The sequence below is a fragment of the Ochotona princeps genome, unplaced genomic scaffold (assembly GCF_030435755.1).
Source record: "Ochotona princeps isolate mOchPri1 unplaced genomic scaffold, mOchPri1.hap1 HAP1_SCAFFOLD_2158, whole genome shotgun sequence".
Lineage (NCBI taxonomy): Eukaryota > Metazoa > Chordata > Mammalia > Lagomorpha > Ochotonidae > Ochotona > Ochotona princeps.
The window spans coordinates 1-22,817 of NW_026696226.1; the positions used below are offsets into that span (position 1 = coordinate 1).

Consider the following 22,817-nt stretch of genomic DNA (forward strand, 5'->3'; position numbering starts at 1 on the left):
AGTGTAGCTCAGCGTAGGCACGAGGACGAGGACATTTGAGTACGCCCCCGAAGAATCGGGTACCAGCTCTTGCAATACTTCTCCGCGTATCCGCGTTGAGCCCTGTTTGCCCTTGCGAGCAATAACACGTAAGTGGTGCTGGTAATCATAAATGGCGCGGGGCATGCGGAGTCATCTGCCAGATTGATTCTGTTTCTCTTCAGCTACGGGCAGCACATACCGCCCGTGGCTAATACGCGTCACACACAAGAGACCGCCGGAGGGCAGCCACTGGTGGGTTCGACAGGCACCACACCTTGGCTATCCTCCACAGAATGCTCGCGCGGAGACGCTCAGATTTGACCACTGCTACGACACCCAGGAGCCTACGAGCCTGCATCGTAGTTCATCTGTTATACTTGCATTGTTTTTCCCGACGCATGGCAAGTATTGCCTCCTTCACAGATGCCCAACGAAACTCTGACGTTGCTTCAGCACTCTAGTTTTACATGTAGACAAAAACGCGCGTATACGCAGGCAGGAGCGTACCGCACAGAGTGCGGTATGCTCCCACAAACGCACTACGGAAAGGATGCGGTGCTGTTGCGCAGGCAGCTTGGCAGGCGCGAGTGAGGTATCGATGTAGATGTAAACACGGCTAGTATGGACTACAATGACTGAAGAGCCGCCAGCAATTTCGTGGCAGCAGCACCTTGGACAAGAACGGAGATGGGCAAGACGTTAGAAGCGCAGCACGAAGACACGCATGGAAAAAACCCCAAAGTGACCCACAGGGGCGCTATTGTATACCGTGGAAGCCTGCATACGAGCTACAAACTGTGGAGTTCGCATCTGCGGGAGGGGGGGCGACTTGAAGAAGCGGTGAGGGGAGGAGGAATGCTTATATTTACCAAATCGCCAGAAGCCTGTGGGAAATGCGGCGTAATTATATGCTGCTATCTGATGTTCCCTTTCCCTTTTCCCGCCCTGCATAGCGCTGTATCTGGGACTCGTGCATTCCGCTGTTGCTTCTGGTATATAGTCTCCCACGTAGAGTTCCTGAGCAACAGTACGAGCAAATCCGGCCACCCGGTGAGCATGGGAAAAGGAAGCGCGCAAGGGCGGATTAAGACCGTCGCGCCGCCCACTCCGCATTTAGAGGTTCTTCTTAGGCGCGCCGCGTGCGACCAGAGCCGCGCTACTGTTTCTTTCCCCCTTTTTACGCGTAGTGGAGGCCCACTTCAATCTAGCTTCGACGATTCAGTAAGGCTGTACGTGTGTTGTCGCGACTAGACTGTCCCGTTATAGTTGTCGCTTTCTCCTGCATGAGTTACCTTGTACGTCCCGTCCCAGAAGAACGGCCACCAAAGGTGCTTGCCTTGTCGTGTATGTGGCGGCCATGCCGAGACTGTCGCACGCGGCGGTGTTGCAGCCCCTTCTTGTCGGACCCCCGTGCGGAGTGCTGGAGCAGCAGGTGCGACTGGTGGCGGAGAAAGCCTCCGCAGTAGTTACCCTCCTAGTGTGTCCGTTCCGTCCATCGTACACGAATCCTGTCTTGTAATCAGGTAGTTGTTTTCTTCTACCAGCGGCATCGAGTGGTAGTGACGCGGGCAGCGTTGCGCTTTTGTCTTCTTTCACGTGGCCGTGGCCGTTCTGTCGCCGCACTTCACCCCCCATACTCTGGCTTCCACAACTTTCTTTGCAGCCACCATCCCTCTTCCTCTGTCTCCACGTTTTCTCGTGCCTGCTGTTAGGCGTTTACGGTGCTGCGTGGCTTCAAAATGTATACGAATAAAAAGACGGTGGCAGTGCTGCTTCTGAGCAGCTGTCTGTTGACCTTGGCTTCCAGATGCGCTCTTGCCGCTGATGTCAGAGAAACAAAAATCGGAAGAGGGGGAAAAAAAAATCCCCTGTGCTGGCTCTGACTGATGCGACGTTTGACGACGTAGTTAAGAGCGGTGATGTCCTGGTGAAGTTTTACGCACCCTGGTAAGTCACGCCTTCCAGGGGTCTAACGGAGAATGTGGCTCTCAATTATTGTTTTACGGGCGCTGCATCTGAGCAGGTCTTAGAGAAGCTGGCGGGGTAGCACTTGATTGATAAGGCTCGAAAGGGTGCACCTGTCGGCATAGTTTTTCATAATACCTGTGCATCATTACAGGAATTTTCAGGTCGTCCATGCGTACCCCATGCTTTCGCGTTCATAGCATAGAATAGTGTCATGCACCAAAAAGGGGAACGCAGCAATGCGCTGTCCTAGTCCAGACCGTGTGGCGCCCGTAAACAGGTCATGGTGTCTCGGAGGGTATGCAACCGTCCTTCCGTGTTACCTGTCGCATCCAAAAGTGTCTAGGGATAAAAACATACTTACTCTACTATATGCTGTTTGACTCCTGTGCGTTTCGAAGGAGGAGAAGAGGTAGAAGGGCTGACAAGTAGTCTCTGGTTGAATGTCAGCGCTTTATTAACGCTGATGCGAGTGCTTGGAATGCACCCATGCCCAACCTCCTCACTATGTGTGCATGGTAAAGGTGATTCCCTGCATCCCAACGTGTTACTCCGCTCTAACGTGTTTCTGAGGGGCGTACTCCCCACATACCTGGAGCGGCTACCTTGTACCGGTCTTCCCCGTAGTTGTGTATGTCCCGACCCTGTATTGCTTCTTGGTAAGGGGACCCTTGGGAAATTTCGATGCACTCACGTATGAACGTGTGGAACGGAGAGTTCACGTTGAAAAGCGTCCTCTGCATACCAGCTCATTTACCATGTGCGCATTCGAGCCATGTGTTTTTTTCTTCTGTGTTTTCGTGTTGTCTTTTGACTAGGTGTGGCCACTGCAAACGTATGGCTCCCGAGTACGAGAAGGCAGCCATGTTGATGGCGGAACGGAATTCAAAGGTGATCTTCGCTGAGGTGGACGCTACGTCAGAAACTGCTACCGTCGGACAGCCAAGCTATTCACGAGTATCCCACGATCAGGCTGTACCACAACAAGCACCCTGAGAACTATGCAGGGGACCGCACGGTAGGCTACATTTTTGAGCTACAGTGGGATTAGTTCGTTTGTCATGTATGGTGTCAACCTGAATGTGTATGGGAGCGGTTAGCACGGGCGTGAAACTGGCGTGTAAGTATCACTGTGTTCGTTTTTACTGTGACTTGTACTTCTGCGTATTTTTCAAAAGTGACGCAAATTATGGCGCGAGGAGCACGAGGATTGATAAATCTTCAAAGGTCGTAGTAAAGAGGTGCAGTCTGCCATTTTATAGTGTATCGGCGTGTGCGGTGCTAACGGTTGTTCTCACTGAAAAGGTGAATGACTGCATATTCTTTCGTTTTCCTCTGGAGGTGCAGCAACTGCAGACGGTAGGCAGTAGGATTAACGTTTTGCCCAGCAGTGGTGCTGTATTTTCGCTGCATCAAGTGACTTTGGAATTGCGAATTTTCTCCAGTATGTTTCGGGCGTGTAGTCAGTGAGTACGTCAGGCGGGCTCCCTCTTGTTTGCAGGCCGAGGATATCATCGCGTGGCTGGAGATGATGACCGGTCCAGCAGTAACAGAAATCCAAGGCCCTGTGGACGAGAAAGATGTCAAAAGTCGTCGCCTTTGTAGCAGAGTTGAAATCAAAAGAGAGTCCTCTTCAAAATATACTTTGGAGAAGTTGCTGATAACTCAAGGCAGCTCGGCCAGTTTATGGTCATATACGGCGCTGCTGAAGACAAAATCTATGCCATGAGGCCTGAGGAGGGCACCGTCGATTTTAACCGGCAAGACGGCAGATGAACTCAAAGAATTTGTGAAAATTGAAACCTACCCCACTTTTGGGACCGATTAATAGCAAAAAACTTCAGAAAATATATTGATTCGCGATGTCAGTATGGCGTGGTTGTGCGGCACGGAGGACGACTTTAAGGAGGCAAAACAGTCTGTGCGCGAGGCAGCACGCCAGTTGCGTGGAAAATATTACTTTGTATGGCTTTGACACAGGCTTGTACAGAGGTCACGCGGAGAACGCGCTCGGCGTAACAGAGTTCCCCGCCTTGGTGTTTCAGGGCTAAAGAAGCCCGCTACGCATTGCCCAGGCCCGGATGTGAAATCATCATTGAAAAGTTCTTCAAAAATTGTCAAGTTTTTCGAAGACGTAGAGGAGGGCAAGGTCGAGCGCCTATTGAAGTCAGAACCAGTTCCCGAAACTCAAACTGAATCCGTGAAGGTGGTTGTAGGAAAGAATTTCGAGGAGATGGTTGTTCAGGAAGACAAGGACGTTCTTCTCGAGATTTATGCGCCGTGGTGTCAGTACTGTCAAAAACTTTGAACCAGTGTACAAGGAGTTTGCGGAGAAAATGAAGGACAACGAACACCTCGTGGTTGCGAAGATGGACGGTAGCGCCAATGAGACCCCCCTCGCAGAATTTACCTGGGAACACGTACCCTACTGTATTTTTTCGTCAAGGCTGGAGAGAAATCTCCCATAAAATTTGAGGGGTCTCGAACGGTTGAGGGTTCTTGAGGAGTTTGTTAAAAAGCATAGCACTAAGTCGCTCGTTTCTGACCGCAGCGAGGAACTCTAGGTGTAATCGAAGGCGACTTTGTCTCAGGTGTCTTTTCATCCGGGTGCTCTCTATAGTTAGGTTTTCTAATGACTCCTGTACCCTCGACGGTGGAGAAAAAGTGACTGCACGGCACCTGTCTGGTTTCATGATCCCGCGACAACGTCGTTAGTGAGCGGTTTTGTCTGGGGAAGGTCACGAGGAGAGCGCACAGGTTGTGTCAGCTTAGCTGCAGCACTTTCTTGACAGTAACACTCTATATGGGGGGCGTCGTAAGGGGAGTGAAAAACGCAAGAAGCAGCGTGCTATCTTGCAGGATAAATCTCATATTTTATGAACAGGATTTCTGTACGGGGGTGACGCGGGTATGATGATGGACCTGCGAGCCGCGGGACGACCACGCCTTTTATCATAAAGGCGAGCACCGGCGTGTAACTCCATACGAGGGGATACGGCTGTAAACAGCATCACGATCGTGGAAGAATCTTCCTATACAGGAGGCAGCAGTGAGCTGTGCTTTTGAATGCACTGCCATTAGTAGGTGCGAAGTTGCCGTGCCGACGCTCGGCGCTTGTGTTGCTCACTTGCGAATGACAAGCCGCAGGAATTGTACACGCAGGTGGCTCACAGTGATCATAGCGTAAGCTGTCGGCGAAAACCCGCTGGCGGGCAGGATACTGCGCGGTGCTCTGTATGACGAGTTCTTCACTCAACTAGTTCACATCTTTTTCTACATATTCTCTGCTGTTCTCAGCCATCGTGTGTAGGCCGCCGGGCGGAGCAATGTAATACGTATTTAGGGAGGTAGGCGCCCGCTGTTTTATACCCTCAACGCGTGTGAGTTGTGGTGAATGGCGTCGTCCGGCAGTACACCTTTATTACATCAAATGCCATCATGGGCCATATAGTAGTGCGTCGCTTAAGGGGCAGCAATATTACATACGCAAATTGTTCAGAGCTGCGGCGGTCGGTCACCCGAGCCTCTGGTTACGAACGTCGGTTGGCTCGAGCCCTGCTATTCAAGCCCCATAAAGCTGTGTCATGATGGAAAATATATATAGCCACAGCCTCACAAAGCGGACGCTCAGCAGTAGATGCAAGGTGTACTGGAGCAGAGTGTTCCTCATGCGATTCAAAACAAGATGAAACTATGCACAGAGAAACCGCGGAGGGATTGTTGTCTGTCAGTGGGGTTTAACTAGAACATAGTGCCGGAATATTTCGAAGAGAATGGCTGCACTAAACAGGTCTCGAGATAACGTGGCGCGCCTCGGTGTATAAGATCTCTTCACTTGTATCGCACAAAGGAAAAGCAGTGTTGATCTGTTAGCACCGTCACAGGCTATAGTACCGCGCTACAAAGAAGCGCCAGTGTCCTCGTTCATGCAGACCATGCTTCCGCGGCTACTAATGTCGTCCTCGATCCTTCTGGAAAGACTGGTGCTCACGAATGCTTTCATGGGCAACCGACGTAAAAGCCTCGTTATGTGTCCTGCGGTTCACGTTGAACGGACTGCACATTGCTTCCAACTCGTGACTAGATGCTATCTCCATCGCACATGAGTGACGGATATCGCCTCCAAAGAGGATGTCTAGGCAGCACAGCTTATTCGGTGTCCGTCAAACAGGCTGGAGTAGAGCAGTCAAAGAGGCTGAGCAAGGCGCAGTCGCTTGGCTGACGTGGATCGTGCAGAAGAATCATACTGGATTGAAATGGTGAATCCTCATGGTTCTGATACTGGTTCACAAGTTGTATTGCATGGATATCCTGTTACCCGCTCTGCAGAGCTGCGTACGTATCTTCGTAGTGCCGCCGCACGCCGTCTTGAAGCTAACATAGCGTCGTCATTGAAGCAGCGCATCTACAACATTCATGCTACTAGCAGGCCGGGATTAGACAAGTAGCATTGTTGAGGGTACAGACGAGACTTCGTGCGAGCCCGTGTGATGTGTGGTTTGATAAAGGAGATAATTCCCGTGTTCCACTTTGTGGTCCTGCATCGCGTTGACCCCCAGTCTCACATCAAAGCTGCGTAAGGTGGCACGCGGGCCCCGGTGGAACTGCACCGCAGGTGGGGAAGGTGTTCACCACTCTAGATGTCCGTTTCTTTGAACGGCGCCTTCTGCAGGTCTGCCCTCCCTTAAGGGCACAGAAAGATTCCAGGTTTCAACTGGCTGCACCCAGTGTAGTGGCTGTCGGCGGTACGTAGCGATGTACCGCAAACACGTTGTGGTATCCCTTCTCGTAACGAAGTTGACTACAGGCGAGTCCTATTATACTGGGCAATCCGGTAGTGAGGAAGGCGGGAGTGCTGTTGGGGGTTCTATCCACTCGGTCGCCACCTTGGCTGTGCATTTAAGGGGTGACTTTCCGTAGTGCCGCGTGCCCCTATGGACCCACGAAAGTGAGGTGTGTGGCGATCTGCTCCTGAGGGTTCGTTAGACTCTAAGAACGTCGCGTATGACATGTACTTTACAGTTGAGATACACGCATCGGTTTAGGCTTGTGTACACACATCTACAAAGAAATCCTGCGCTGTAGATTTATGTGTTTTGACGAGCAATTCTGCAGTGACGACTTTCCGTGCCGGGGATTACCCGTATACGCAGCCTTTGAGATGTCTGCAGGCAGTGTAAGTCAAGAGACTACTTCGAGCTTTGCGGTTGAAACGCGCCTTACCGTACGTTTAACGCTCATGTACCCTGAAGTGCCCAGACTATGGCGAACCGGGGATCCAGTCCAATCGAGTTTTCCAAGCAACAAGGCTGAGTGCATTTGTTGTGTGTACGCCCTGCCTGGTGTATGTACACTCTTTCTTCTGTGCGGTATAGAGGCATGTACCTACTAGTTGCGTGTAACACTTGCGTTCCGGGCCACGAAACAAAATTCTAAGCACCCCTCACGCGAACGAGAATAAGGTACTCGGCTGTGTTCCCTCTGTCCAGAAATTATAGTCTGCCACTTCGCCACATCTACGACAGACATGATCGGAGCGCGAGAAGCATGGCGCTCTTATCTTGCATATAGAGCAGAGCAATAATAATAACGTGGCAAGTTGCACTTATTGAGCAGATGCGTAACGCAAGAATGAGTGCGGAACAGAACAAGCTTGAGATCATCACGCTGGGGAAAAGCCAAAGGGAATCAGACATTGCAGTCGTTGAGCATATATCGGAAACGCTGCGCAAGAACTACCTGTACCGTCGCTGGCTTCAGAGGCGCATGGAGGCTTCGCGAAGTCGTCGTGCCCGGTCTGCTATCGCAAGTAGAATAACAAGTGAGAAAAAACAGACCAAGGATTTTTACTGTTTTCTCCATGTGGTAAAAGTTCTTCAGATGAGGATGGTCCGAAACGCGACGAGACTGGACAGGGGCTGCACACGCCCGATAGCGAAAGTGCATGACTGTAGAGGACGCGCTCGTCCCGTGCTACCTCCCCCGACTGGGCTTGATCATGAGAAACAAGCGATCACCGCCTCCTAGAGCAAACAGCGGTTTCGAAGCACACTGGGGTAGGGAGGCCATAGCGGAAGGAGCAAATGTGTGCAAACTTTCTGCATGTCGAGTCTTCCGCAATTTATTTGCACCAAAGGTGCCCACTTGACCATCAGGGCGCCCCAGACCGATTTTCCTGAAGGCCAGACAGAAACCAAGCCAAATGGTGTTACCTCGTCAGCAGGGAGAGGCTTGGCCGCTGTTTGTGAGGATTTGCGTACGCTCACAGCACCTTACTCGGAATGCAAGTTACAACCAGGCATGCGTGCCACGCAGCTCTGCGCCAGGCTCATCATTTCGGGAAGCGGCAGGATATAGAAGGCATGTCAATGTGGCAGCAGAACGTAGGAGGTCAGGAAAAGAGGCAGCGGAGATAATAAAAAGTGAGGATCCGAGGAACTTGCTTGTGAACCGCGATAGATACGATAGTTGGAAAGCTACCCTGATAATCCGATGCGCACTTCTGATGTGTCGACAACAGAAACAAAGGTGCGTCAGCCGGCAAGCGTAAAAGCGGCCACGTGGCCGGACCGGCGCTGCGTCGCCTCCCACTTTTGATACTCTACACTCGGGGAAGTAAGAGAGTGCTCTTTCCGATTAGGGCTTTTCTCACAGGGGCGGCTACGACGGAAAGGGGGGAACTACATCAGATGTAGGTTGACGCTACCCGTAACGCCAGGGTACTAGATAAGTCAGTCGCAGCTTACGCAGCGCGTGTCGGCGGTCTGTTTGAGCCCATGTCGGCGGTGTGTTTGAGCAGAGCCTGTCAATTTCAAGCGCTACTGTGTGTCCAAGTACTAATACACTGAACAGATGAATGCTACACAAAAGCATGTGTGATCAGAAAAGTGACCACACACTGGCCATCAGCAGAAATCGATCACTGCATACTAGCCCTGCTTCGTAGATGGCAATGCACAGTCAAACCATGTTTTCACCGTCCTCTATCTGCGATTCGTCCTCCGCTGTGGCCGCCCTCGTGTAGTCTGACGAGGAATATGTTGCCTGCGGTTTGCTTTGGGTGATTCATGCTGCAGGAGATTCCTACAGGGTCACTGGTACCCCAGGATACGATCCTACTTGGGCCACACGAGATGCGTTGGCTCAGTGGTGCTGTCATGCTGCACAGCTCGAAACTGCGTTACGACAGGCGTATGTGCAGGGAGCCGCATGCAGTAACTCGGCCTCGTGTGACTTTCCACCCGCGTAAGTCACGCCACAGAAATAATACTTACCTGCAGTACCATGGCGACCCAGGGAGGACACTCACAGAGCTGAATATAGTATATATAGTGAGCGCGAGGCTGATCTTTCACCTTTGCATCCGTTGAAGCTTGTCGCCGGACACACAGTAGGCCAGACGCCCCTCGATGTGCGCGGCCCGACCATGTTTTCGTGTCAGAATCCCCTCGTCTTTCACGAATGTATCAATACTTCTGTGCAGCTGCTTCGACTTTTGCGTTCAACGCTGATGTGATTCTTGACAACCGTGTCCGAGCTTAAGATATACAATGAGACTCAAAAACCAAACGTATAACTATTCATAACCCATCAGCTGAGCCTAGGCGCCGGCCGTTGTCGGAAACCCGCATATCTTTCCATGCGCTGATGGTAGCGCGACGGGCTCCTGAATAGCGCGAAAACCTTAGTCTCTCTACGAGTTTGTCTGACGTAAGAGGGCGGCGGCTGTGCGTTCGTGAGAAAAGCAGCAGGGCCTGTATATCACTACGAGTGTGTTCACAATTCAGATGTGAGTGCGCTGTGACAATGCAACAGTGTGGAAGAGTAGCCGAAATAAACAAACCTCGTTTCATCCCCCCCTTGACATGGAAAAGATAGCTGTATTACAGGGCTGATGAGCTCTTCTCTTTCCTCCGCGTTGCACAGAAGAATACGACTTGCCATGCGTGGCTGCCAACTCTCACATCGCTGCGCGAGAACTTAATTATGCAGAGCACGAGCCACGTAGATATCGTTTGGCTACTCACTCACGCAAAGCAGCATGCTTCATTATGAATACCACGAGCTGGGCACGCTCGTCACGACTATATTTGACCTGCGGAGCACAACTCGGTCTAGAGGCTGAGAAGCCTCGATTGAGATTTGCCGAATACCATAAAATCGACATGCTCAGCCTGACCTCTGCATGCGGAGCAATCCCAAATATGTGGGACACGACTGTAGCCAACGCGTCCTTCAAGCGTGAGACAGCCGGAATTGTAGTAGATTGAAGCCAAGTTTCAGTAATCGCCACACCGTCACTTTGAAAAAAAGGGGGAAGGAAGACCTCATCTGCTGTGTGTTCCTAGTGGGCGGCGGACTCTACGAAATGAAGACGTGATTAGAATGTCACTTTGACGGATGAAGACCGGTCTGCAAAGAGATAGGAGCCCCTTAGGTTCCCCGTGACAGCCCACCTCAGCCGCTGACACGTGGAAGAACGTAGGACAGCAAAAGCCTGAGAAAGCCGCCCCGGGGGTTGGAGAGCCAAGGCACGGCAATCTTACGTCACATATAGTTGTCGCATATAGTTGTTGCTGCAATGTTTTCTCCCGCGCGTCGCAGAAAGTTTTACTTTAGACATTTAAACGTGCGGACTTCGGTAACGACCACGGGAAAATTGCCGCCCCGAATTGTAGTAAATCGCACCCCGCACGATACAGACCTACAAAAGTAGGCATGTACAGACAAAGATTGGAATTGCTGACGACGCACAGACCCCCCTGTCGAGCAACGCTTCTGCTCAACACTGGCGTAATGCTGACTTCACACAGTGGAACGGTACAATCTTAGTTGTTTCGAGCGGTACGTTTTATTTTCAACATCGGTATCCCTTGTACATTCTAGAGCAACCCTGTCAGATACACCTTGCTGGAAGTCGTCCGACTACACGGATACCTGTACTACACTAATACTTTGAGTTGCATGGGGGCGAGGCCGTATCTTTTCAACGCCAGGGCAACGGCGCGACGTTCACCCGTGTTGTTTGGGGGTCATAAACGCACACATAGGGATCTTCTACACTTGTGTCCTTGACGCTCTCGCATTCCGCCGCCGCTGTGCACCAACCTTTTAGAACCGGGCGCATAGTACAGGATGCAGTCTATATGGAGAAGGAAGGCTCGGGCGAGGAGCCACGTGCCTGGGGAGGTGCGCATTCTCTGAAAAACAGCAGTCGTCCTGGGGACAGACGCAGATGTTGCTGAGATGAACGCAGTAGCTGCCTCGCCGACGACTAAAGTAACAGTCTGTTTGCGTATCTAGCCTATGAAGCACTCACTTCAAGAACGGCGAAGGTAGGACATCTGTGCCCGTCCAGCTGCAGCACGGTCGCATATTTGTGCGACGGACGCCGACGTAATCGTCGCCCCACGAGAGGAATGCGGGGTCGGTCTTCGCTTCAGGACGCGTGATATGTCTTCTTTCGCCGCTCTGGCATCAAGGCGTTGAAAGTTAACAGCTCTTTACGGCTGCGAATTTTTGAGGAATGCATTTCGCTGGGCACACCGGATCTCTGGCAAGTGCACCACAACTGGCCCACATCCCGGTAGGTGATCGAAGCAATTGAGATACCCGTAGGCGCTACTGCTGACGGCTGCTGTTGTTTTCAAGCCTACCCGGCATTAGCCATTGATTTATGACTTGGGACCATCGATCACCTTAAGCGTTAAGCTGGGCCGTCTGGAACGAGAGCCATATAATTCAAGGGCGAGACCCATAACCGCGAGCAGCTACCGCTGTGGAATGACGCTCGTTTGTGGCACGGATGCCATCCTCATGCGGCAGCGTGTCCCGGTTCCGAGCAGTCCGGTATAATTGGTTGCACCGGACCCTGTTTACCTTCTTGTAGACGTCTGCCGCCCTCTTCGCCGGTGCCACATAGATACATACGGGTTGCCGTACCTGCCGCCTTCGTGTCGCCTCGCGCGTCGAAAGAAGGATCAGAGATATTCATGTTCATGAAAATCCTCCACCCTAAGCTGTACAGAGTGCCGCACGTGCTCGCCTTTGCCGCTTTGCACAACATCCCATAATGAGTATGTGACACTTTCAGACTACGCTTCGTGGAACAAGATGAAGCCGTGACATCGTGGTTGCTCAGGATTTTGTGCATAATAGACTATTTCAATAGGCACTTTCAGGGGTGGGATTGAGCTCGAGAGATTTCCGAAATGATTAGCATGGAAACCATGAAATGCATGACGGAGTGACGGAGGTCTACGCCTCGCGCTCAGGCTCAAAGCCACGACAACGCCCGACTGTCATGTGTGTGCGAGACATCATTTTTTTCGAAGTAACATGATACTGACCGAAGCGGACAGGACCTGTGGCTTGTTATTGCGGCTCACAACGCCTAAAGTAAGCGAATGCGCCATCCCCACCAGCTTGTTGGGGCATAAGATTCAACGATCGTGGCAGCCCAGAGTCTAAATGGTGGTACACGCCGGTTGCGACGTGGAGCTGACCGCAACAGGACGCTTGACGCTAAATTTGAGCCATCATGTTTATTAAGTCCTGGTGTTCTGGTGTTCCCTCTGACTGCAGTTTTCCACACGCAAAGAAAGTTCAGACTGCCTTTCTAACGCGGATGACGAGTCCGTGCACATCAATACATCAACTCCGCTACACAAAATAAGAGCTGGTGCCCGGTGTTCACTTCTAGGGGATCCCCATTTGGGCTTGCTGTCAAGCGGATTTTTCTCTGTTGAGAACCTCGGTTTTTGGACTAGATCATACCATCTGCCGCACTCGGCCTCTGTGAAATGCCAAAATACCAAATGTTCAATTCTTGTGTGATAAAGCGATGACGTTCCCTCTGTTTCAGCGGCTCTCCGGAGGGCACACCCGACGTGCTTAGCCGGTGCGAGTCCGCGGCGCGTGCGGGCTGTCGGCTGCTCTGGTGGTCCTACCAGGTCTTTGTACGTTTTTTCTCTATATCAAGGACAGCGAGCCGACCACAAACCATGCCTGAAAAAGCTGCGCCCGTTCATGGCACTCTAGGGCCAACGCGCCTGCGTATGCTTCGCCTATGACTGATCCTCGATCCAGTGACGGTCTCGAGCGCAGGTCCCGCTTCTGGGGCGGGCGTTTTCGACTAGCAGGTGTGCGCAACAACGATCCTTCGCGGTTCGCCCACCATACACTGCCGATGAATCTGCCTTTCGACCGCAGCTCGCCGCTTGTCAGTGACAAAACTGTGACGGTGCAGCGTCATGATTCCTCAGACTGTGGTGAGTCTCCTTGTCATCAGACATCACACAGCGACGTTGTTGTATCTTCTGTCATCAGGTCCAGCGGTCACGGGATTGAGAAGCAGCAGAGTAATGTAAAAACCCGTGAAGGGGGTAACTCCACAGCACTCGGTTGCTTTATAGCAATTACGGAGTTGGACCTCGTCAGGAGCGTTGAGATACTTCTCTTCCATCAGCCGCGCTGTTATTGCGTACACCCCAGAAAACCGACTGTACTATCAGCTGACTGCAGAGACACTCGAGGACGCGCCATGTGGCCTCCAGGCAAGCCTCTGGCGCACCCTACACGCGTAATCGCGACGCATTCTTAAATGCATTCCGGTTGGTGCTGCAATTGTTCGGGGCCTGCATTTAGGCAAGCAATCCCATCATTCACTATTTAGCAGCCTCGTGCTCATAGTGATCGGCGTTATCCTCCAATAACAACATCATATCCTCCAGTAAAACTTGGGTTTTCTCGACTCCCACATACTCAGGCACGTTTTCGTGTTACCCGAGCCACACCACGTTTGCAGGTGAAGCCATTTTGAACGACGTTGCGCCCTTCTCGCCTCCTAAAGCGACCACGCCATTCGTTGATGTGCTTCTCTTAGGAAATCAGCCTGCATTGTGGGCACCTAGCTTCGGTTCCGGCGAGACACGTGCTGCAACGTGCGGACGCTATTACCCTATGGAAGTGTGTTCCAAGACAACATATTACGAGTCCCTGTTTTTGCGGACCCCCGTTTTTCACACGTACAGAGAAACACCGAGGTTTGCACATGCTGGAAACAGACCAATCTGCATTTACTGCAAGTTCAAGGCGCTGAGCCAAATTAGCTTGACGACGAGGAGAACGCGTGACTGGACCCCCCCCCTTCAACTGGGTCGACACATCCCTCCTTCCCTCCCGGGCCCATTGCTAGAAGCACTGCGGTTCCAATTTGCCTATGCTTCTGTTCGCAGGTTCCCGGCCTTCGCGCTTGCATAGCGCGCGACACCGTCCTAATTTTCTCATCTCGTATACATACTTCGCGTACGAACCGGGTTTGCTAGGAGCCTGGTGGTGACCGTTAGGCAAGATCATCTTTTGACACCACCAGCGGCGTAAGATGCCGCAGTGCAGCAGCAAAAAGCGAATCTCGTCCCTTGTATGCAGTTTTTCGGTTTACGTGGCCCATACTTTGGCGCGGCCGAGATTGCACTGAGACCCTGCAAGCACAATGGCACGGAGCCGCACGCAATGCACTTTCACGTTTTGCAACATAACGGCCCACCCCGCAACGCAGTGTCTAACCACGAATATACAAAGAACACATAGCGATGTGTATTTCATGCAGTGCTCACATTCTACATTCAGGCTTTGTCGCTGCCGCTCTTGCTGCTGCTGCTGCTGCTGCTGCCAGTCTACATACGTACAAGCATGCTGCTGCTGTGCTCTCGTGTCCGCCAGCACACCCATATTGACCCTACGCAGAGGAATGCGCGTATGTGCGTTGCACGTTGTGTTACACAGCCGACGCCGCTCTGCAGGCAGCTACGCGCTCATGCCCTTGCACATTCGCACTTCTGTGATTATCTTCGTAAGCATACTAGGCTCTGGTGATAGCGTGTTCTGTCCGACTAGCCCTGCGAGCGCAGTTTCTCGCAGCGGTACGTTCAGGTACGCTACGCGTCCCTACGGTGCAGCCACAACAGTTCGACGCAGGCGGTTGATCCTTCCTAACAGATACATGACTCGAATGACCACAGGAAAGAGACCACATCCAATTTCAGCGTTTGGTTCTCCACTGGACTGCGTTGTTGAACGCAAGCTTTGCGCTCAAACACCATCGTTACTCGGTCAAGGGCTTGTTCAGTCCTGCTACCACTTTCGCTTTCAAATTTCCCCACCTGGAATCGCATTATATCACGGTTGCCACCGTCACTTGTGCAGAAAGACCATTCGCACAGAACATCAAAAGCGCTCACTTCATGATGTGCCCAGGTGGAAGTTTGAACTAGTGTCTGCGTGCTATATCGTGCGGCCAGGAGTTGGACTGATGCAGTCGCTTCCGGTAAAGTGCACCTCTATCGAAGGCTTCTACATTAAGCTCGGCTGGAGCTTGTTTTCGCTAAGTCTCCAACGCTCCTCTTGCACGCACTTACTTTGTCTGAGACGCCTTTAAGAGCGGAGAGAAAAGACGAGCCTGGCTCCGAGTATATCACTAGATCACCGTACATGTGAGATTTCCGGCTGGCCCACCAATGTATATGGCGGTGCGACGCCCTTGTCTAAAGCTTACGGTCTCAGCACCGTGATTCGTGGTTCCCGGAGCGCCTTCCACAGGGGGATAAAATAGCGCTGCCAGACGGTGACAAGAGGCAGGAGGGTCTCGACTTGGAGCATGAAATGCGTGGTAGCCTTCGACACTCGTGTCCTGCAACTCGATGCTAAAAACTCAAATATCGCTGGTGATCTTTGTTGCTGTACCCTCTTGAGAGGTTGATCCTTGTTCGCAGAGGCCCTTTCGTTGTAGTCCTGCAGGGCCTTCCCATGCATTCTTCAACAAATCCAGCACCGCTTACTGCGTCCTACACACGCAGCTTGCAAGAATCCTATCCAAGGAATTCACGCACGCTACGATGTTTCCTTTAAGAGGATGACGTTACATTTACTGTTTTCTTTGAGCTTATCGTGGTAGCCCACTAGAACATCAGAGGTCTTCACGACAGTCCTGCCGTGCTCGCTTGAAAACGGGACGCTAAGAGGTGCACCACCAGAATGAAACTGCGAATCCGCCCGCACACCTACCCGGGCAGCCATGCTAGTTTTTTGACGCCCCATGGAGACCGTCCTCTAGAGACATTATGCCAGGGCTCGCTAGCACCTAGCCTCGCGGTGCCCGTTGGCACTTCAGTAACAAAGGCGCTCTTGCGTAGGCCTATCCCGGACAGCAAACTGTTGGGTCTTGCCCGCAGGTCCGGGGTCTTACTTCTCTATTCATAAGTGCTTCACACAGCGTCGGCGCTAAGCCAGTAGCTTGTCTGTCGAGCCGCTAATACCCTAACTCTCTCAAAGAGGGCGGAGCGCGTCATATTCGTCCCCGGGTAAAGAGCCACTCCAAAATTTATCGATGAGCGGCCGACTAGTCGAGAGAAGCAGGTGCACCGGCGACAAAGCCCCCTTTCCCCGCCCAGGTTCAACATCGATTGTGCACACACATTAAGCCCCTGTTTTAGACAAGTTTTACGGACTAGTCATTCGTTTTACATCATACCTTTGTGTCTGGATGTGTCACGTGTGTGTCCTACGTCTGTTATGCTGCACTCTTTGTACCATTTTCAGGCGTCGTCTTAGACGAGTTTTACACACTAGCTATTCGTCTTGCATCATACCTTTGTGTCTGGATGTGTCAAGTGTGTGTTCTACGTCTCTTATGCGGCACTTTCTGTACCATTTTCAGGCGTCGTCGTAGAGGAGTTTTACACACTAGCTATTCGTCTTGCATCTTACCTTTGGGTCTGGATGTATCACGTGTGTGTGTCCTACGTCTCTTGTGCGGCACTTTTTGAACCATTTTCAGGCATTCTTTTCTCCGGCAGAACTAAATGGTTGTCGACCGGCTGGCTTTTACTGCCATCACTTTAACGAAGCCTCGCTCGCGGCAGAACTCGCTGGACCCTCTTCTCTTTTCAGTCACACAGCTTCTGTGTCGGCGGTTTTTTTATTTTAACGAGCATACAGCTCTGTTGGACAGTACTAAAGATTACCTGCGGCGCTCATATTGGCCCTTTCACCGTCTCCCTCCCTACGTGCGCGGTGAAGTCCCATAGGGTAGCGCACTGATTTCGCGAGAGTCTGCCACGCGTCAGAGATGTGCATTTGACGTAAGCATCAGCAATCATTGAAAGGCACCGCAGGACTCGTATGCACGAGCCCACTTGCGAAGACTGCTGCCCGTGCAAGTGGGTGAATGATCTATCCCGTAAACTGATGTTAACCGTCATGTACTGCACGTCTTCATGCATCCCCAGCAGGCATTGTACTGCTTCACGAGTGCACTTGAGGGGGAAATGACTGTTTTTGCTACTGTAATTCGCTAAATATGCTGATTGATTAAACATTCTCAGTCCCCCCTAGTCCCACGTCTTTATATGGCGAAGCGAGTCCGACAAATTCGGACTAATAGCATGATGTTGAGCAGCGATATAGAGGACATGCACCCGCGCCTTCAGCGGTCGATATCAGTAGCTCATTTTGAAACCATGTTCCGCTGGTCGAAAGGTCTGTCGCTTGCCTTCGCCGTCTAGAAGTGTCGGCGCATCTAGCAATGGATTGACCTGCATGCGGAAGGAGACCACTGCGGCGAACACGGTATGTCTCCTGTACACGTCTTTCCCAATCAGCGCTTTCGCGCTGGAGTGTGGTAACATGTTGTTTCATCTGTCAGCGCGGCAAAAAGGCTACACTCAGTGCGTAAATTTGCGGCGCTAGGTGCAGAGGGCATGTTTACTGTCAGAACGTATTGAGCATCTCAGGAGGCCGATACTTTTGCATTCTAAGAAGCACTGCCTTTATGCATATGCATTGTAATTGAACAACCCAGCTGCGGGGAAATACTGTGGGAATATGCTGATGGAATGTTCAGGTATAGTCGGCCTTTCGCTATTGCTGCAATCCAACACAATCATTTTTGAACGTGTCGCACCTAGGTGTGGGTGAAAACGGAGACACTTCACGAGATATCCCCGCTGACCTATGGTACCTGCTCAGTTCTGAAGCTAGCGCCCTGTGCCGGCATCACTATCAAATTGTGGACCGCGAACGAAAGCGCACACCTCTTACAAAAGCCACACCCACGCTCTTTTCTCTCCCTTTTGCGCCATTGACCCTCCATCTTGCAGAGATCGTGATCCGAGCACTGCAGCCCGCTTCAGGCTGGACATGGTGTCCCGTTTACACGGGGACGCCTCCGATGGCTTCCACAGGCGCAGAGATCACAGCTCATACATTTGGAAGGTACGCTTCCATGCCCCGGAAAAGGATATTAGCGCCGAGTGACACAAGAAGCTTAACGGCTTATCCTGCATCCAAAAGCATCAAGTTTCCGCCTTCGGGTTTTCCCCAGTATCCGTCCTTGCCGATCATAAATCCGCACCAAGATCATACATTTGGAAGGCACGCTTCCGTGCCCGAGAAAAGGATTTTAATGGCGAGTGGCACAGGAAGCTTAACGGCTCATCTTGCATCCAAAAGCACCAAGTTCCCGCCTTCGGGTATCCCGCAGTATCCGTGCTTGCCGATCGTAAATCCGCACCAAGATCATAAATAGAGTCATCATCCGCTGACTTGATGACGGTAGACATTGACGCTTCATGAAGCGTTATTTCTACACCAGGCACCTATCTCCTTGCTTATGCTCGCCTGGCTTAAGACGAATGATGGTTGTACAGGGAACACTATCAGGAACAGACACGTGGGACCTTCTAAATCAGCGCGCGCCGCCGCCTTAGTACAGTTGTTTTTTTCCCAAGCTCGGGCTTCTCTGTGCAGTGCATCATCCACGATTCACTTGCGCTGAACAAAGACTTGACTTTTGCACTTTTTCGTGTAGAGAAGACGAAGGTCTCGATTAGCCACGCCTTCACAATGCTGAAGTGCTGGAGTTCCTTCCTCCAGGTACACGTTGAATTCCAGCGGTTCGCCTCCTAGAAGAAATAATCGAGGTACAGCAGTACATGCAAGCGCCATACAGGAGAGAAAAGACCATAAATGCAGTCAGGACTCAGCAGAATTCTGATCTATCACATGCTTTCAACTTAGACGTACTTGACGAACACAGTGAGTTCCTGATGCACTGCGAGACCTTGTCATGTGTACCAAATAGAGCATCGACACAGGACCCCTAGCAGATGCGGGTGCACCCGGGCCACTATATACGTCAGGTCTGTACGGCTAAGTCATGAACAGCAGCAGCCGCTTCCGCCGAGGTATAGCACCGGCAAAAACGTCAGAAACTTGTGTGGTTACACATGAGGGCAGCCATGTCGACAGCCGAGAATCTGTAACCTCTTCTCGAGACCACCTTCTCCGTATTTGTTGTAGAGTAATCCTCAATGGGCTCCTGCATGCAGTTGGTTGTGTGTATCCAGACAGCTCATAAGGACGTGTAGGCGCCAAACACGACAACCATCGCAAAGACAGGAGGGCTTCTGCATGCTTTTACGGCTACTCTATCAAGTATGTATCCTGCCCTTGAGGGCAGAGCATCAGCATTCACACAGTCGAGCCGCAACTTTTGGTGTGGCCACTTCGGTCGATCAAATACGTACGGCACATTGGGACTTATTCTTCACCAAGACTGCGCAGGAAAGCCTCTGGTTAAAAGACCACACAGGCTGTTGCAGCTGCGCGACGAATACGTGCCGCGTGTTCCCGCTGTAGTAATCATGCTGCTGCTGGACATTTGACAAGGTTGTGGTATGGCAGGGAAGCGGCGGTTTCCCGGATCAAAGGAGGCTGGCACGGAACAGTACCACACGCAGCACGTCCTCGCAAGCCCCGAATACGATATAGAAAAGCACAAAAACTGACATTTTCAGCGTCATTCCACATCCGGCTGACGGCACAACAGTAAGCATTCCCCTCAAAAGGCAGACGCAAGTCCATTACGAGAAAAATGTATGTGGTGCAGTGGACACACTACAGGATGGCGTCAGCTATCTTCTTAGGGGCTACAGCGTGCGGTTCGTTTTCGTTTGCAGAGTAGCGATACATGCTGATGCTAGGTCACATATAGCTGGCTGGGAGAAAGAAATACAAATAAAGATGTAATTTCAAGAAGGAGTCAGCAGGGCGGCTCACGTCGTGCTGATGAAAGAAGCATTCCGCCGTAGCCTGAGAACGAAGGAGCTCTGCGACAGCGTGCTGACTAAACCCTGGTGTTCTCACGCTCAGATGAGCAGCTTTCTCAGGCGATTTGCTACGAGGGTCCTGGGAAATGTACATGCCGTTTGCACAGCGTAGTGCACGCTGCCACACATAAGGCGAAGTGTCTCCGTATCTCCGGGGCGGATTTTCGACAGAGGCACACGACTCTCGCAGTCGAGGGCAGTAAAGCCGAAAATTAAGTGACGCAGAGGTGTAAAAAAATTTTAGTGCTTGCTTATAGACAGCATGGCTACGGGACGGCTTGTCTCGTGACGATTGCAGACACCTTTCGCGAGTAGGACGAAAAGGAAGGCATCGGGCAACATAGTGGTGACAGAATACTGGCCCCTCTCAGGCTCAGAGCACGGCTTGCCTAAACCGATTTGATACTCATATTCCCCTTTATGTGCACGTCGTACGCACGGTGTCGTAGTCGCTGCGGCACGATGTCATAGGTCGAACAGTTACGAACTACCGCAGGCCCCTATGGGTTTCACACAAACGGCAGGAAGGGTTGAGTGGAGGTGTCTTGCTTGGACGCTAAGGGATCAAGACAGGTCGCTACGATGAAGGACACCGCCCGCCACAACATGTAAAGAAGGAGCGAAAGAGCCGTGCAACGTCATGTCGCTTCACAGCATCGATCTGCTGCTTTCCTGGGGAGATCTGTTGCGGCTTCACTGTGGAATGCACACCCGTGCAGCACCTTGTCCCAGGCCGCGTACACTTCAGCTGTCCCGAGCGAGTGATTCACACGGGCTACACGGCTGTGGTATTCTACAACACTAGGGATCGATACAAATCAAGAGGGAGGCTGTAGTGGACACGTAGAAATTCCAGGGTTGGAGAACCACTCCAAGCATGACGATGAAGAGGAGGAGCCTGGCAACATCATCATGACGGTTTCCTGCTTTTCTTGAGCTGGCCTGTTGCTGCGGCATGTACACGTTGTAAGCCCGGTGTCTCAAACGCACCGGCACCATATCACGTTTCGCAAGATGATCATTACCATGCTGCTGCTGAATTTTTCGATGGGCTCTCGGCGCGATAGGATCTCAACTGCGTCCCGACTATCGCTGGACACCGCCACATGCGGCATGTCAGCGCAGGTGCTGAGATCCCCGCACGCCCTTGAGAAGTGGGAAATTTTTCCGTCTTTAGCGTCAGTTTCCATTCAAGCAGCAGCGGCCTACAAGTGACGAACTTTCAGGTGAGGCCGTCTCAGCTTCGCACAAAGAAGCGTTTACGTGCGTACACCGAACAGGAAGGTCCCCGCCGTTCTCGCCGAGAAACAGTGTGGACCTTTCTATTCCTAACATCGACTCTGTACATGCTACTGCAAGACGGCAGCAGGCGTTCAGCAAATAAGTGTGCGAATCTAGTTGTACAAAAAAGACAGGAGGATATAGCTTGGCAATTCGAGGTCTGGAGAATCTGAGCCTGAGAATCGAGATTAAAGACTTCGACTGAAGCCACCAGCTTCCACGGTCGAAGGTTCAGGTGAGCGAAGCTGAGCACTTTTATTGGAACGCGGCCAGTTTCAGCGAAGATTTTGCAGCGAAAACGAAAAAGTAAAGAGCCTCAGCGTCACGCAGTTCCCGATCGTTTGTTTCTAACATGCAGACGGGAGTTCGAACGCCGCGCTGCACGTCCTTTCAGCTTTTGCGATGAGAACCACATTATCTCTACTTCAATGCTCGTATCAGGTTGTTAGAGGCGTACATCCCCGTGGTGCTATCTCTCGGATACATGTAATATAAAGCACTGCCATGCGACCGCGCCGCAATGTCAGAATGCTGAAGCAGGAGGGCGGTCTCCATCGTCGCGACTCCGACTCGGGTGCCGCATCCTCCTCAGTTGGTGCAATAGCAGCAGACATCCCAGGACATCGTGTACGCTGCGCTGCAGCCAGTACTCCTCTACAGCTTGAACTGACTTTTACCCTTCGACTACCGCCGCAGGCCATGCCTGCCAAAACACGCCAGCACAGTCAAGAGCTTCTTCAAACTCGTGACGCAAAAGTGCTGCTAGAATTCTGCCCCTGGGCACAATCCGCCCTCGTACGTGACGGAAGCTATCTCAGAAAAGGCTCTCTATTGGGTTTAGAGTCGATTGAAATTAATGGGAGACAGTCTCTACGTAGTGGAACTGTGCATTATCCTATAGCAGATGGCCTCATTTCCCCACCTCAAGGCAGCGTCCACCTCACAAAATGTGGAGTCACTGTAGCGAGAGCGCTTAGGACTGGGGGATCAGAAGCGTGATAAAGCAGTGCTCTCAGGGCATTGGATTCCTAGCACAAAGGGAATTCGAGCAGGCCTCCCACACCTGTTCTACCATGGCTGCGTGTGCGGCCACGGGAAAAGGTCGCCGTGTATCGTCGTGCGCTGGAAGAGCGTCCCATGTTTTCTGCCCCTTAATGTTCTCGTTGCTCCATTCCACTCGTTAGCCGGTCCTCCCCATTCTTCATAATGAAATAGTATCCCCTCCCACCGCGGAACCTTCTTACTCACCGAGGTGGCGCTGCTGTCGGACCTTTTCATGCATCATTATTCAGTGTTCCACCACAAGAGCTTGAGACCTCAGCATCTCCCGATGGCGTGGATACAGCAAGCAATGCGCGCCTTAGGGGCTCGGACCCTTTTGGT

General features: G+C 51.8%; 1 protein-coding gene across 1 annotated transcript; it reads left to right on the top strand.

The window, feature by feature from the left end:
* The first annotated feature begins 1,378 nt into the window (after positions 1-1,378).
* P4HB (prolyl 4-hydroxylase subunit beta) lies at positions 1,379-4,550 on the top strand. The gene is given in 13 exon segments (XM_058659388.1): positions 1,379-1,453; positions 1,853-1,968; positions 2,805-2,919; positions 2,921-3,004; positions 3,488-3,576; positions 3,578-3,629; positions 3,631-3,741; positions 3,743-3,958; positions 3,960-4,055; positions 4,058-4,282; positions 4,284-4,412; positions 4,415-4,483; positions 4,485-4,550. Coding segments are annotated over 13 exon segments (1,443 nt in total).
* Positions 4,551-22,817: the final 18,267 nt, after the last annotated feature.